A 13,729-nucleotide genomic window follows, 5' to 3' on the forward strand; every position below is an offset into this window, starting at 1 on the left:
TATGCAGATTTCAGTTTCAGGAGTCAGCATCTCACCACCACCATCATAATACTGTTGTCATGTTTAATTTTTGAAGGACCAGTTAAATTAATGGTGAAGACATGGCAGTTTCTGGGCATTATTATTAACCACGAAAAGACAACCTTGCCACCTCTGCAACCCTAACTTTGGTTGCTGATGAAAGCGAATTAAAAAATTTGCGGGCTTTACCATAGGTTAGACCTAAAGGCTTTCAAAAGGGATTAAAGAGAAAAGAAAGAAAGAAGATACGATGCACTTCTGTGTGGCAAAAAGTAAGCAAAATATCAGAAACAGTAATCCCTCTTACAAGGTGTGCGTGAGAAAATTGAGCATAGGTGGCTACTGGTGGATTCCAAATGACCTATTCAATTTAGTTTAATGAAATGAAAGTATTAATAATAAATTAATATAATCGATAACGTGAATCTGAAAGGGCACGTAAGGCACATGACAAGAGGGTGTGGTGTGGCTTAGCTAGGCTGGACCCTAACACAAGACGCGTAGATGGATTCCACGACCACCACGTGTACGGCTCTGGTGACGTTGGAATAAACAAATCGCCACCTCAACCAACCACCACACCCACATCGTATATACGCTCTACTCTACCCTACGTATACGCCCAATTCCACATACGACACGTGGGAGGTGAGGTGGACTTCGCCTTCGCGCTCCTTCCTTCCCTTCTTGTCACCACCACCACCATACCCCATCTTTGTGTCAAGGCACACTGCTGTTTCCCTCGTTTTTTAGAAAGAGAAAATGCACACTTACCATCTAAATTAATTGCTTCTCCATACCTTGACCCGTTGTTTGGATACTTGGAGCTACCAGGAGTGTTTTCCCCTTGTGTTTTTATGGTTTTTTTGGCTCGGTGTTTTGTAGGTGAGGATAACATTTGGCCAATTGGGTATCTGGTGAGGTACGTGGAATTCTGCAGTGACGTTGGTCGAAAGTTTTGATTTTTAATGCTTTTTGTATTCGGGCATGTGAAAACTGAATGTATGCCTGAAAATTTTAAGTTTCATGATTGGAGAGTGAGTAGAAGAGGAACATATTATATGCTTTTCAGTTTAGATTTTTGTTCATTGGAAACAGCAAGAGAACTTGAGGTACCGTGAATTTTCTGTTCTTTTTTTCATTTGAATTTTTGCCTACTTAAACAAGAGGGTTAGAATTGGGGTTCATCTGGATCTCGTTTTGCATATGTGAGAGTTTCGAGTCTGTGTGCTTTCTTTGTGTTGATTTGCTCAGTGAAGCGTTTTTCATTTCACGTGGATGTTATTTTCTTTTTTTGGCCTCATGCTATTTTTGTGAAATTCGTTTTCCTGTAACTGGAGAGGGTGTCTGGATCGGGGCTAAAATATTGGCTAATTAAGGAGTTTCACTCGTTTTCTCAGCTTCCTTGATTCGTGTGAAAGTGAAAAATGTTTGATTTGGAAGGGTATTTTTGTCATTTAGCTAGCGGGTTGTGTTCCTGGGAGGGATTATAGCACGGTCTGTTGCGTGTGTTCTTCCCTTTCCATACGGCTTGTGGAGTGCTCAAAAGACAGAATTGACCCTTTACCGTTCTGTGTTTGACTCTTGCGTCTACTCGGGATTGAATTATGTATCTGTAGCTTACCATTAATACTGCAGCCTTTCCTGAAAGGTATTTCTGAAATCTCACTTTCTCTAAAACAAGGAGCCAGAAAAGTTGAACTGTGTGTTGGTACCTTCTCTGATGGCCCAGTAGTATCTTTAGGTCCCCCTCTGCTCCTTAAGCATTTACCGTCTCTAATTGATTATGAAATCATCTCATTTTTCTCTACTGTTGAACTTCTCTTCGGTATAGATCAGTCGGTTATACTGACATGTTTTGAAACGTGTTTCACCTTGCCAACTCCATCGTGAATTTTTTACCTATATCAGGATGGTCATCTTTGTTGGGTTCTAGATTTTTCACTTGAGACTCGTTGAATCTAATCCGATGGTTGATTTTCCATCTAGGAAATTATAATTTATTTAGGGTGCTTTCTTATGCTAGCATAGAAGGTAAACTAGACGGCAGAAATTGCTATGCACTATTTGTTTGTGGTGGAATCTTTCTACTGATATGTAGTGTTTATACACTGAATCAGATTTCCACCTGCTGTTATAGCTTCTAAAACATCAATTCCTTCGATGTAATAATGATGTATGTTAGTCCTGCATCTTTGTTTAGCCCCTTCCCCCTTTCTTAAGTTGATTTATCATGTACTAATTTGAAATTGCTGGAATCGCACTTCCCCTTTGCTATTGTTGTATATACTTTCATGGATACAACAGTAAACCGTTTATAATCAGTAAACATTGTATTATCTTGGTTGCCAAGAATATATTGGATGACATGTAGATTTTAAATGAAAGTTATTAATTTCGTTGGGACATTCTCTTGCTTATACCAATTAACAAGCTGACATGCCTCCTGTTAACGCAGTTCAGATATTTTTCCAGAAGTAGGGAAGCTCCTTATACATTATTTGGCTTAGTGCTCTCTATTTGGAGTGTACAATGGGAAACAATGAGGAAGAAAAATCTACCAAGACTGAAAAGCCTTCTTCACCTGCAACAATGGTGAGTTAATAAGGGTGTATCTGGTTCTCGACAAATTTGTAACAAGCTTGTATTTTAATGCTGTTTAAACTTGTGAACAGGATCAGGCCAATCAGACCAACCAGCCCAATATTCATGTATATCCTGATTGGGCAGCCATGCAGGTTACCTACCTTTTGCCTTGAATTACTTTGTCTGTTGGTGACTGAAGTAGTCAATCAGTTTCTTGTTAGCTAGCTTCAATGTAAACTAATACACTCAAATTTTAGTAGTTTAAGCTGTACTATTCTAACAAAATCAATTATTTGATTGTCTACCGGCTTCTTTGCTCTCTTTGAAGATTTTTTGCCAATGAGTTTGTCTTAACACTGACAACCTGGAGAACATTATCTTCATTGTCTTATTTATTCCATATTTGAAATCTTACATCTAAAAATACTGTTTCTGTATTTCTATTTTGTTTTTCACTGGACGAAGCAATGAACAGATAAAAGCTGTTTATATTCCCTCTCGTGAATTATTTATCATTCTCTCTGAATATTAGTATTAGAGGGCCATTCCTTTGGTCCTTTTTATTACCTAGTTCGTATTTTTTATATGCTATCAATATGTTTCCATAAACAATGCCAAACTGAAATTATGCCCTGAATTGCCACTAATTTTGGCAACCAGTTGCGTTAATATCTAGGATCAGACGTGCTTTGATGGTATGAGGCCATTAAGTTTTATCCCTTCCAAATCTATTCTTTATGAGCATATTTGCCCTCTAATTAGGGAATAGAAACTGTTTTATGGATTAAAATGTCTGCTATATATCTCCAGGCATATTATGGGCAAAGAGTCACCATGCCACCATACTACAACTCGGCTGTGGCTTCTGGTCACGCTCCTCACCCATACATGTGGGGTCCACCACAGGTAGTAGTATCTCAATGCAATCATTTGTGTGTGGATAAGGATTCTTTTTTTTTTTGCATGTTTTGTATGTATTCCAGATGACAAGGCTGATTAACTTGCTGACATTATTTCTTCCAGCCTATGATGCCACCTTATGGGCCTCCTTATGCAGCAATTTATTCACATGGAGGGGTTTACCCTGCAGTTCCTATCGTAAGCTAGCATTCTTGCAATTTACTTTTTCCTTTTATTTTTATTTAATTAACCTTTCTCTTATTGGAACTAGTTTTCTTTCTCTGGTCTATGCATGGGTGTACTTATAATGTATTGAAAAAGGAAGGACAACAGATGTTAAGAATATAGTGAGATGTGATTCTTCTGTTTCTGTTGGCCCTTAGTAATCTAGCAGTTGTTTACACCTGGCTGCTTAACTTCTCCATGCCATGATAACCTTAATATAATAAAATCTTGATTTATTTATAGCGTATAAAATGGGTAATAAAAGGCTTTTACTCCTAAGTAGTATGTTTCTTTTGGTAGGAAATTTGAGGCATGTTCTTATGAGTTTTATGTACAAAATATAGGGGCCACATACACATAGTCAAGGAGTTCCGTCTTCACCTGCTGTAAGTTTTAATTTCATCCTAGACCAACTCTTACTAAGTCCTTGAATACTATTAGTTTATGATTGGTTTGAATTGGTATATCAATACAGGCTGTGACTCCTTTAAGCATAGAGACGCCACCCAAATCATCAGGAAATAATGATCAGGGTTTAATGAAGAAATTGAAGGAGTTTGATGGACTTGCTATGTCAATAGGCAATGGCCATGCTGAAAGTGCAGAGCGTGGAGGTGAAAACAGGCTGTCACCGAGGTTCGTTGATCTGTCTTCTTTTTGTATGAATATTTTAATGCATGCTATCTGAGTTTCTAGACATCTCCCACGTGTTGGGGGTGGTGGAGAGGGGAAACTATGTCATTTGACACTCTTAAGTGAGTAAAAACTACTTTCTCCCCCTGCCTAGAATAGTGGTCCACGAATTGATTAATGTAAGGGAGTCTTGTGGATGACTGAATAATTTACCATGATGTGAACAGTGTGGATACTGAGGGTTCCAGTGATGGAAGTGATGACAACACTTCAGGGGTGAGAACTTGCTTGCAATTAGCATTTTTTTTTGCTGCATTTTGTTGACTATTTGAAATTATTCACATGTAGTTTTTTTTTAAATGGCTTGACTAAATTAAAACATTAAAATATGATATTTGCCCATCTTATGCTCAGGCTAATCAAACAAGAAGGAAAAGAAGCCGTGGGGGAACACCAACCACTGGTATGACTCTGTTCTTCACCAAGTATCACATCTTGATGAATAATAGAGTTGACCTGGGATCACGATTATTCTTCTGTTGTCATCACTCTACGCATGGTGTTCAATCTGTTTATTCAGTTGGGTCTTGATAATTAAATGCTATTGTTAAATATTTTCATCAAGGTGAAATTGCCGAGGTTTTCATACTTGCCATTAGTTTGGTAAATGTGGTATGGGGTATTGGTGTCTCATGGTTGCAAATTACAATTGTTGTTGAAATGTCTTACAAGCCAAAGTGTGTTATTTTAAGTACAGGAGTCTGAAGTTTACAGTAGGTTCCGAACATAATCTGTGTTGATGGTTGTTCTTTTCTGCACTGTTTTAGCAGATGGAGAAGAGAAAACTGAGATACAAAGCAGTCCCATTTCCAAAGATACTGCAGCTTCTAATAAGATCGTGGCAGTTGCCCCCGCCAGTGTTGCAGGAACAATAGTTGGACCTGTAGTTTCTTCAGGTATGACCACCGTGCTGGAGCTGCGAAATCCTTCCAGTGTTCATTCTAAAGCAAATACCACAAGTGCACCACAACCTTCTGTATTGCCTGCAGAAACTTGGTTACAGGTATGGTCAGCATATATAATTCATCCTAGCTGTTCAGATCATATATAGCACGTTTATATACATGTAAATGTGTATGATATGTAATAATAATGAGGTTTCGTCGTCTTTTTCTGACACCAAAGTAATTCTTGTGGGTATGATGTACTTATGTAGAATGAGCGTGAGCTGAAACGAGAGAGGCGGAAACAATCTAACCGAGAATCTGCTAGAAGGTCCAGACTAAGGAAGCAGGTATATAAATATTGTGGGGTTTCTTCTAAAACATTGTAAACCTTCTATTACTTCTTGCGTTGCCAATTTAAAAATCATAATTGATATCACTCACTTGAACATTTGTTGCACGTGATTCCTGCGCATGCAACCCTCCAGAAAAACAAAAGTAAAGATTGTATTCGATGGACTTGTGACTAATGCTCACATTCATGCTTCTCAGGCTGAAACTGAAGAACTGGCACGAAAAGTTGATTCCTTGAATTCTGAGAATGGGACACTGAAATCAGAAATAAATCGACTGACTGAAAGTTGCGAAAAAATGAGAGTGGAAAATGCAACATTAAGGGTACTCTTCACTGACTATTCCTCATTGCACATGCATTTAATTGTGTTACTTAATGCTGAATGTCATTCTGTCTTTGACTCAGGAAAAACTTAAAATTGCTCGACTGGGACAAACACAAGAGATAACTTTGAACATAATTGACAGCGAGAGGGCTACACCTGTAAGCACAGAAAACTTACTATCTAGAGTTAATAATAATTCTAGTTCCAACGATAGAACTATGGAGGATGAGAATGATTTTTGTGAAAATAAACCAAACTCTGGTGCAAAGCTGCATCAACTACTGGACACAAGTCCTAGAGCTGATGCTGTGGCAGCTGGTTGATACAGAAAGCCAGTAATTGTACTGGCTGATCAGGTGGTTTTGGCATATTACAAGCCCAAAATTACCGCTAACAGTTTCCAGAGGGATGGATCAGCTGAATTTTAGTATCTAAATCCATCAAAATCAGAACTAATTCATTGCTTGTCAGTTTACCTAGGACAAAATCTGTTACTATTAGATTTGACAAAAGTGGATGACTAAGTTTGTAAAATGAACAAGAGAACTAGAGATTTCAGTTTGGAGAGGGTTGTTGAACCGATACATAATTGTGTTTGTATCATTAACTATTGGTTTGGAGTTCCCAATGGTATCTGATATAAAGTTATTTTGGCTTATATTTTTGTGCTACCAATTCATTTTGCCAATGTCAATAATTTTTTACTCCACTCATAAATGCACTAATAGCTTCTGCATTTCATATTTTAGAGTGTGCTCTTTCATTTTAAAAAGTAAATCAATTCATTAGCTTTTCAATGAGTTTGTTGCTACACACCTTTCCACACGGGTTGGCTATTGTAGAAAGTCGATAGGGTACTTGATGAATGTGTTGATTTTATTAAACAGTCTATTATTTTAGATAGTGTTTGGATTGGATGGCTATATTTAAGAGAAAAATATGATGGCCATACACGTTTTGGATGGCTATGTTTCAGTCTGTTCTTAGTTTTCAAAGACTTTAATAGGAAAAGAAAAGAAAAAAAGAAGCAAGAAATGTTCACTGTTTTTTATAAAAAATTGAAAAAAAAAAAGAAATATATGGTAGCACTATATAAAGTATGGAGAAGTTATGCCATATGTTGGCTAAAATAGTAATTGTATTGAAGAGAAGAACAAACAAATATAGAATTACGCACCGACAATTTAAAAACAATATTAGATGTAGTGGAAAACACCAAATCTAAGATGGGTAGTAAACATGGATTAACTGTTGTACTCTTATTTTAGGAGGGAGGCTTTCTGGAGTAAAGAAAAGTAAGAAAAGATAATATCAAATATTAAAGTATATATTGTTTTAAAACTTTTTTTTCTGAGTATCTCTCTTTTTTACATCATTTCACAGTTCTCTTCTCTTCTCTTGCTGCACCTCTTCTCATTGTACAACAATGTGCTGTAAGACAGTGATACATAAACAACATTATCCTTTGTTTTGCATTTATCGAGAGTCAAGGATGGATCCAAGGGGAGGCAAAGGTGTCAGCCACTTTTGTAGAAACACGAAAAGAAAGTTTGTTGAAAGAAAGGGAAAAGTGGGGAGGGGCAGGGAAAGTCAATATGATGGCTAGTGAAGAAATAAAAAAAAATTGTTTGCAGACAAAGTTTGCTCCAATAATTAACATTTGCACTACAAAAGCACTTCACCACTTCTATTTTCCTGTTCACTTACTAGGAAAAGCTTGAAAATAGAAACAGGATAGCCAGCCTCAAACAGTAGTGAGTTCTGTAGCATAGTTCAACTTCTCTTCCAAAAAGAAATCACCATAACTATATTGTCCCCAAGATTAGCATTGTCACATGTCAATTAGAGATGTGAAAATTGATCATCCGACCCGGTCCAGCACAGGTTAGGTTGGTCACTTAGAGTCAATTTAACCCAGCTTATTTATTAACGCGTTTGAAAAATTCGAATCCGGTCTGAACCACCGCGGGTTGGTGGATAAATGGATTGGTTTATTGACTCACTTAATTACAATTGTTTTTTAAATAAAAAACATTACCAAATTTTTGTAATTCAAATCTAAACAAATTTCACACCTAAATTTCACTCCGAACATAAGTGTTTAATTAATTTTGAAAATAAGGAATTTAAATAATTTTTTCAAGCAAAAAAAATAATAAATATTTTTTATAAAATTAAAATTAAATTTTAATAAAATAAAATTGGATAGGTAGGTTGGTGGGTCAACCTTGGTCCATCACGAATTTAACCCGCATGAGTCGGGTTAAAATCTGACCCACATAAAAAAATATAATTTTTTCAAACCAAACTCGATTTCGAAATCGTGATAAACCGGATTGGTATACGGATTGTAATCCATTTTCACATCTATAATTCTATAATGCTAGTACTATTGTTTTTTAACTACAAAGTAATAAGCAATAGCTTCAGTAACTAAATGATTTGTTCATATTTCATATCCGTGCTTAAAAGTAGAATTTTTAATATCTTCTTTAGTTTTTGAAATATTAGATTAGTTTTAAAAATATGTCCCACATCATTTACATAATTTAAGAATCCAAATCAATGACAATTTAAATATCGACATCAACAATGCTTTATTTTTTTAATTCAGTCACTTTAGGATAAAATTAATAGAGTTTATGACAAATCAAATGCAAAGCTAATGAAAATAACAAGTCCTGAATGTGTAACAAAAATGTAGCTGAAAATGCATAATTCCCTTAGTAATTTTATACTTTTAAATAATTATACTTTTTTCGAATAATTTATCATCTTTATCATTTATAGATATTTTAATCCTATGATTTTATTGATTTTTTTTCCATTAAAATTAATCATCTATAGCTTTTGAAAATATGGAGTGCGGTGACATCTCTTATAGCAATGTTTTCAGTAAAAAAATACATTTAAAATCAAAGATGTTTGTGTTTAGAATTTTTAAAAACATTTACACAGCTGTTTTCTTTATAACTCTTGAACTTTGATTAATAAAGGACACATGTTTTATTACAAAAATTAAATAACTGTGAATTATTAAAATAAGTAACATTTGCAATATAGCTTCAAAAAGTAGTTTGATAACTGCAAATGATAACTATTCTAGATGATGAAAAGAGTGATGAAAAGTAGTTTGATAACATTGCACTCAAAATAGAGTGATGAAAAGAGTATTCAAAAGCATCAAAATAAAAAGATAATTAAGAAATAGTGGAAAATACTAGAAATAAAAGATATTTAACTTCAAATAATTAAGAACTGTTATGTAGTAAGGATATTTATGTAATAACATAAATATCTTAGATATTTTAGACAGTTAAAATATCAGTCAAAGCCACTAACCACACTTTTAGGTAAGGTGGTTATTATTATTTTGCTTATAAATACAGTGACAGGACCCAAGTCCAGGTACGTTCTCTTTATGCTCTAGAGATCCTGAATAATATTTCAGAGCAGTATCCAATTGCTCTCGCCAGGAGCTTCAGCTCCATAACTCATATCTGACTTGAGCGTCGGAGTATCTTTGCAGGTACCTCCCCCTCCTTTGACGAACATGAAGAACAACAATTGAAGAAATGCAAGCATCCCAGACATCCAGGAGCAACAGAGACACACAGGAAAATGTACCCCGAAACATTTTGGCGCCCACCGTGGGGCCGAGTGTCATCTCACAAAAACCACAAGAAGAGCACTCGGCCTCAAGAAATCACCTCTCCGGATAAAGCTACTCCAACAAGATGGAACTGCAGCATCGTTCTCCCCCTGAGCCATTAGTGCTACTGTAAGCACCGTTTGCGAAATTGTGCCTCTTTACGGGTCAGACCCAGCGTAGAGAACGCCTCCAGATCAAGTCCGTCCATCAGCCTCCGTCACCGAACACCACCGTCACAGGGGAATCATTAAGTCATCTCCATCACCTCCCAAACATGGTCACGCTGATCCTGCGACAGTGACGGAAACCACCCACACCAGCACCTCCATTGACGCCACTCCTCAGACCCCAAAGCGCGCAATCAAACCCAACCCAGATCACGAGTTTCACGAGCTCGTTCATCATTTTCCTCGGAGACCTTCATTCATATCTGCAAAGAGGAAACGGTGCAAATCAGAACTCATTCATTTCCGCCTTCACCACGGAAAGACCATCCTTACTCCCTCACGCTTTAATCATCAGTTATGAAATCCCAAATCTGTGAACCCCTCATGCGGGTCTCGTAGCAGAAGCCTCCAAACTCATCTTCCATCAGCAAATCGCACCCCTTGAAATCACACCCCTTGAAATCATGCGGGTCAGAACCAACGCCCACAAACCCAGATTTTTCTTCCAAAGCAATTAACGAGAAGTACCCCTACCCAGTCACGCACACTCGCCAATATCTCCGCCCAAACCGGCCGTCACCGGAGCTCTTCCCCTTCTCCTCTCTCGCGTGCGAGATTCTCTCTTTGCCGCGTCACTGTCTGAAGGAGTCCTACCATCACCAGTCGCGGCTGAAGCCACCAAACCAGGGCCACCGCCATTCGTCAAGGTCGTCACCGGCCGCGAAATCAGGCTCCCCTTTTTTCTCTTCTCGTTGCGCGCGAGAAGTATAGTCTTCTCCTCCATGAATCGACTCTTCGGCAAGCTCAACCACTGTGCCGGCCAGGGTCGCCGCTCTCCCTCAACCAACCCCAATTCGTAAGAACGGGAACAATCTTCTACAGTTGGTGATGAGCCTGGTCCGCAAAGAAGACCACCACTGCCATCACTCACGCTCTGATCACAGGGTCACGGTTCATCCACCAGACTTCAGTTCCTGCCTCCTTAGAACTTAAGGATAAGGAGGCACATCAGAAATCCCTAATTTCCCAATTTCCACAAACCACAATCCCCAAAATCGGAGAACAGAAACCCTAAATCCCCAAATTGAACTCAGTTCCAGCCATGTCATCAGACTCGCCGTTTGCGCGGAAGATTCCCACCCGAAAGATCGCCAAACTGATCGCAGACCCATTCTCCACGTCTTCCGCAAGACTCGCTCCACCCACGCGTCATTCAGTTTGGCCTCCACGTCATCCAACCTAATTTCTATTCCTCAAATACTCCAGCGTTCGACCTCGACTTTCGGCTTCGAGGACGCTCGACAATCACTATGTACGAGCGTCCCAACAGTCGGCCTCAACAACTGGACGAGCGTCCAACAATAAACCGCTCGCCCTCGCTTTGTAGCACGAACGCTCGACAATCAAAATTTGGACAAGCGTTCGTCCATCCTTTTCAACAAGCGCTCGTCCAACCATTTCAACAATGAGTGTATACGAATGTCGAAACGGCTAACGTTCGGCCTAGAGCGTTCGTCACGTCGCTCATCAATGACGATCGTCTTGAACCGTCCCTAATTACGTTCGTCTTGGAGCGTCCCTAGCTCAGCCTCAAGTACGACACTGACGTTCGGCCTAGAGCGTTCGTCTCTTCGTCAAGGACGTTCGGCCTGAGACGCCCCGCAATCAGCCTTGCGTACGTTCGGCCTTTCGTTTTCGAGGACGTTCGATCTCTATCGCTCGACCAAACTTCAACACGAGCGTTAACAAACCGCTCGACAAGCCATATGACGAGCGTTCAAAACGTCCTCGCGCCCAGCAGCTCGACACTCCACTTGGTTTAGGCCGCTCTACAAATAATGGGACGAACGTTCAATTCATCCACAACGTTCGTCCAATTAGTCCAAAAAGTTCTGCCACGCGTACACCAATTACGTTCGTCCTGGAACGTACGCCAACTACGTTCGTCCTTGAACGTTCCTCTCGACGTTCGCCCTTGAACGTTCCTCTCGACGTTCGCCCTTGAACGTCCCTCACGACGTTCGTCCTTGAACGTTGCTCACGACGTTCGTCCTTGAACGTTCCTCTCGACGTTCGCCCTTGAACGTTCCTCTCGACGTTCGCCCTTGAACGTCCCTCACGACGTTCGTCCTTGAACGTTCCTCACGACGTTCGTCCTTGAACGTTCCTCTCGACGTTCGCCCTTGAACGTTCCTCTCGACGTTCGCCCTTGAACGTTCCTCACGACGTTCGCCCTTGAACGTCCCTCACGACGTTCGCCCTTGAACATTCCTCATGACGTTCGTCCTTGAACGTCCCTAATGACGTTCGTCCTCGAACGTCCCTCATGACGTTCTTCCTGGGAACGTTCGTCCTTTCTGATCCCAAGCGCTCGTCCACACGCATAACGTTCGCTTAGTAACGTTCGCTCAGTAACGTTCGACCTAGAATTTTCGGACATCATTGACGTTCGGTTCCAAGCGTTCGGCCCAAGCCGTTCGTCACTTCGTTCGGCCACGTTCTTATTCGGCCTCTTTAACTAACGGTCATCCTCGCGCATCCCGCAAACAGCCTTACGTGCGTCAATAACGTTCGTCCTGGAACGTCCCAAGTTCAGCTTCGCGTACGTCAACGACGTTCGTTTTTGAGGCGTCCCAAGCTCAAACGCGCGTTCCAGCAATCACTCATTCGAATGTGTAACGTTCGTCCAATGACGCTCCAGTTCTCTTAGTTCATCACTCTGACGCTCGACCTCTACCGCTCGACCAATCTTCAACACGAGCGCTCCAGTATTCGGCCTGACTCCTGTTCGGCCTCCTAACGTTCGTCTGCTTGATCTCCAACGCTCGTTCACACTGTCCCCGACGTTCGTCCACCCGATCCCCAACGCGCGTCCACCACGCCCTCTACGTTCGCCAACTCGGTCACCAACATTCGTCAGCTCGGGCTCTCAGGTTCGCCCACTCGAATAAATAACGTTCGTCCACGTCTTCGGATTCGAGCGATAACGCTCGATACTAAATGTGGACGAACGTTCGAATAGCAGACCGTTCGTCCTCACCTTTCAGATCAAGATAGCAGACCGTTCGTCCTCACCTTTCAGATCAAAACAGCGGACCGTTCGTCCTCACCTTTCAGATCAAAACAGCGGACCGCTCGTCCTCACGTTCGGTCTCTACCGCTCGACCATTCTTCAAGACGAGCGATCCCGCATTCGGCCTCATTAGCGTTCAGCATCTTTGCTGCAACCGTTCGGCCAATCACTTCATTAACGTTCGGCTACTTCCGCAGGAATCATTCGGTCACTTCATCTCTTTGACGTACGGCCTCAAGCGTCCAGCATTCGGCCTAATGAACGTTCGGTCACCAGGTTTGCAACTCGACCAAACGGTCTCACCTATATGTTTAATATTATTTTTTTACAGTGCAGATGAGCATCTCTTGTACATAAAAGCGGACACCTGAGAGCCGTCCGTCCTGAAGCACTTCTCAACCTGGTAGATGTTCGCCCAAGAACACCCAAGTGCATAAAGGGATACACTCCCGCTGGCCGATGTTCGCCCTAGAACACCCAGGTGCATCAGACAACACGTGCATAAAGGGATACACTCCCGCTGGCCGATGTTCGCCCTAGAACACCCAGGTGCATCGAACAAAGGGACACACTCCCGCTGGTAGTTGTTCGCCCAAGAACACCCAGAACATCAACCGCTCGACAATCCATGTACGAGCGTTCAAGCAGTCGGCCGTTCGGCCTCCCTTTGGTTTCAACCGCTCGACAATCCATGTCCACGAGCGTTCTACGGGATACACTCCCCCTGGTAGTTGTTCGCCCAAGAACATCAACCGCTCGACAATCCATGTACGAGCGTTCAAGCAGTCGGCCGTTCGGCCTCCCTTTGGTTTCAAACCGCTCGCCAACTCATGTGTATGAGCGTCCAT

At 40.8% G+C, this 13,729-nt stretch overlaps 1 protein-coding gene across 8 annotated transcripts; it reads left to right on the plus strand.

Moving 5' to 3' along the window:
• Positions 1 to 488: 488 nt before the first annotated feature.
• Positions 489 to 6,647, plus strand: LOC124837796 (common plant regulatory factor 1-like). Of its 8 annotated transcripts, none has more exons than XM_088116208.1 (13): positions 489 to 943; positions 2,485 to 2,616; positions 2,697 to 2,759; positions 3,418 to 3,516; positions 3,631 to 3,705; positions 4,077 to 4,118; positions 4,208 to 4,368; positions 4,593 to 4,641; positions 4,780 to 4,828; positions 5,193 to 5,428; positions 5,582 to 5,659; positions 5,862 to 5,987; positions 6,070 to 6,647. In XM_088116208.1, the coding sequence occupies exons 2-13, from the start codon at positions 2,554 to 2,556 to the stop codon at positions 6,310 to 6,312; spliced, it is 1,284 nt and encodes a 427-aa protein (XP_087972334.1). In that variant the 5' UTR covers positions 489 to 943; positions 2,485 to 2,553; the 3' UTR covers positions 6,313 to 6,647. The 8 variants fall into 8 exon arrangements, with proteins under 8 accessions (XP_087972334.1, XP_087972330.1, XP_087972337.1 ...); XM_088116204.1 differs by having other exon boundaries at positions 490 to 943; positions 2,480 to 2,616; XM_088116211.1 differs by having other exon boundaries at positions 491 to 943; positions 2,480 to 2,616; positions 5,196 to 5,428.
• Positions 6,648 to 13,729: the final 7,082 nt, after the last annotated feature.

The sequence above is a fragment of the Vigna umbellata genome, chromosome 5, assembly GCF_029865625.1.
Source record: "Vigna umbellata cultivar VRB3 chromosome 5, Vumbellata_1.0, whole genome shotgun sequence".
NCBI lineage: Eukaryota > Viridiplantae > Streptophyta > Magnoliopsida > Fabales > Fabaceae > Vigna > Vigna umbellata.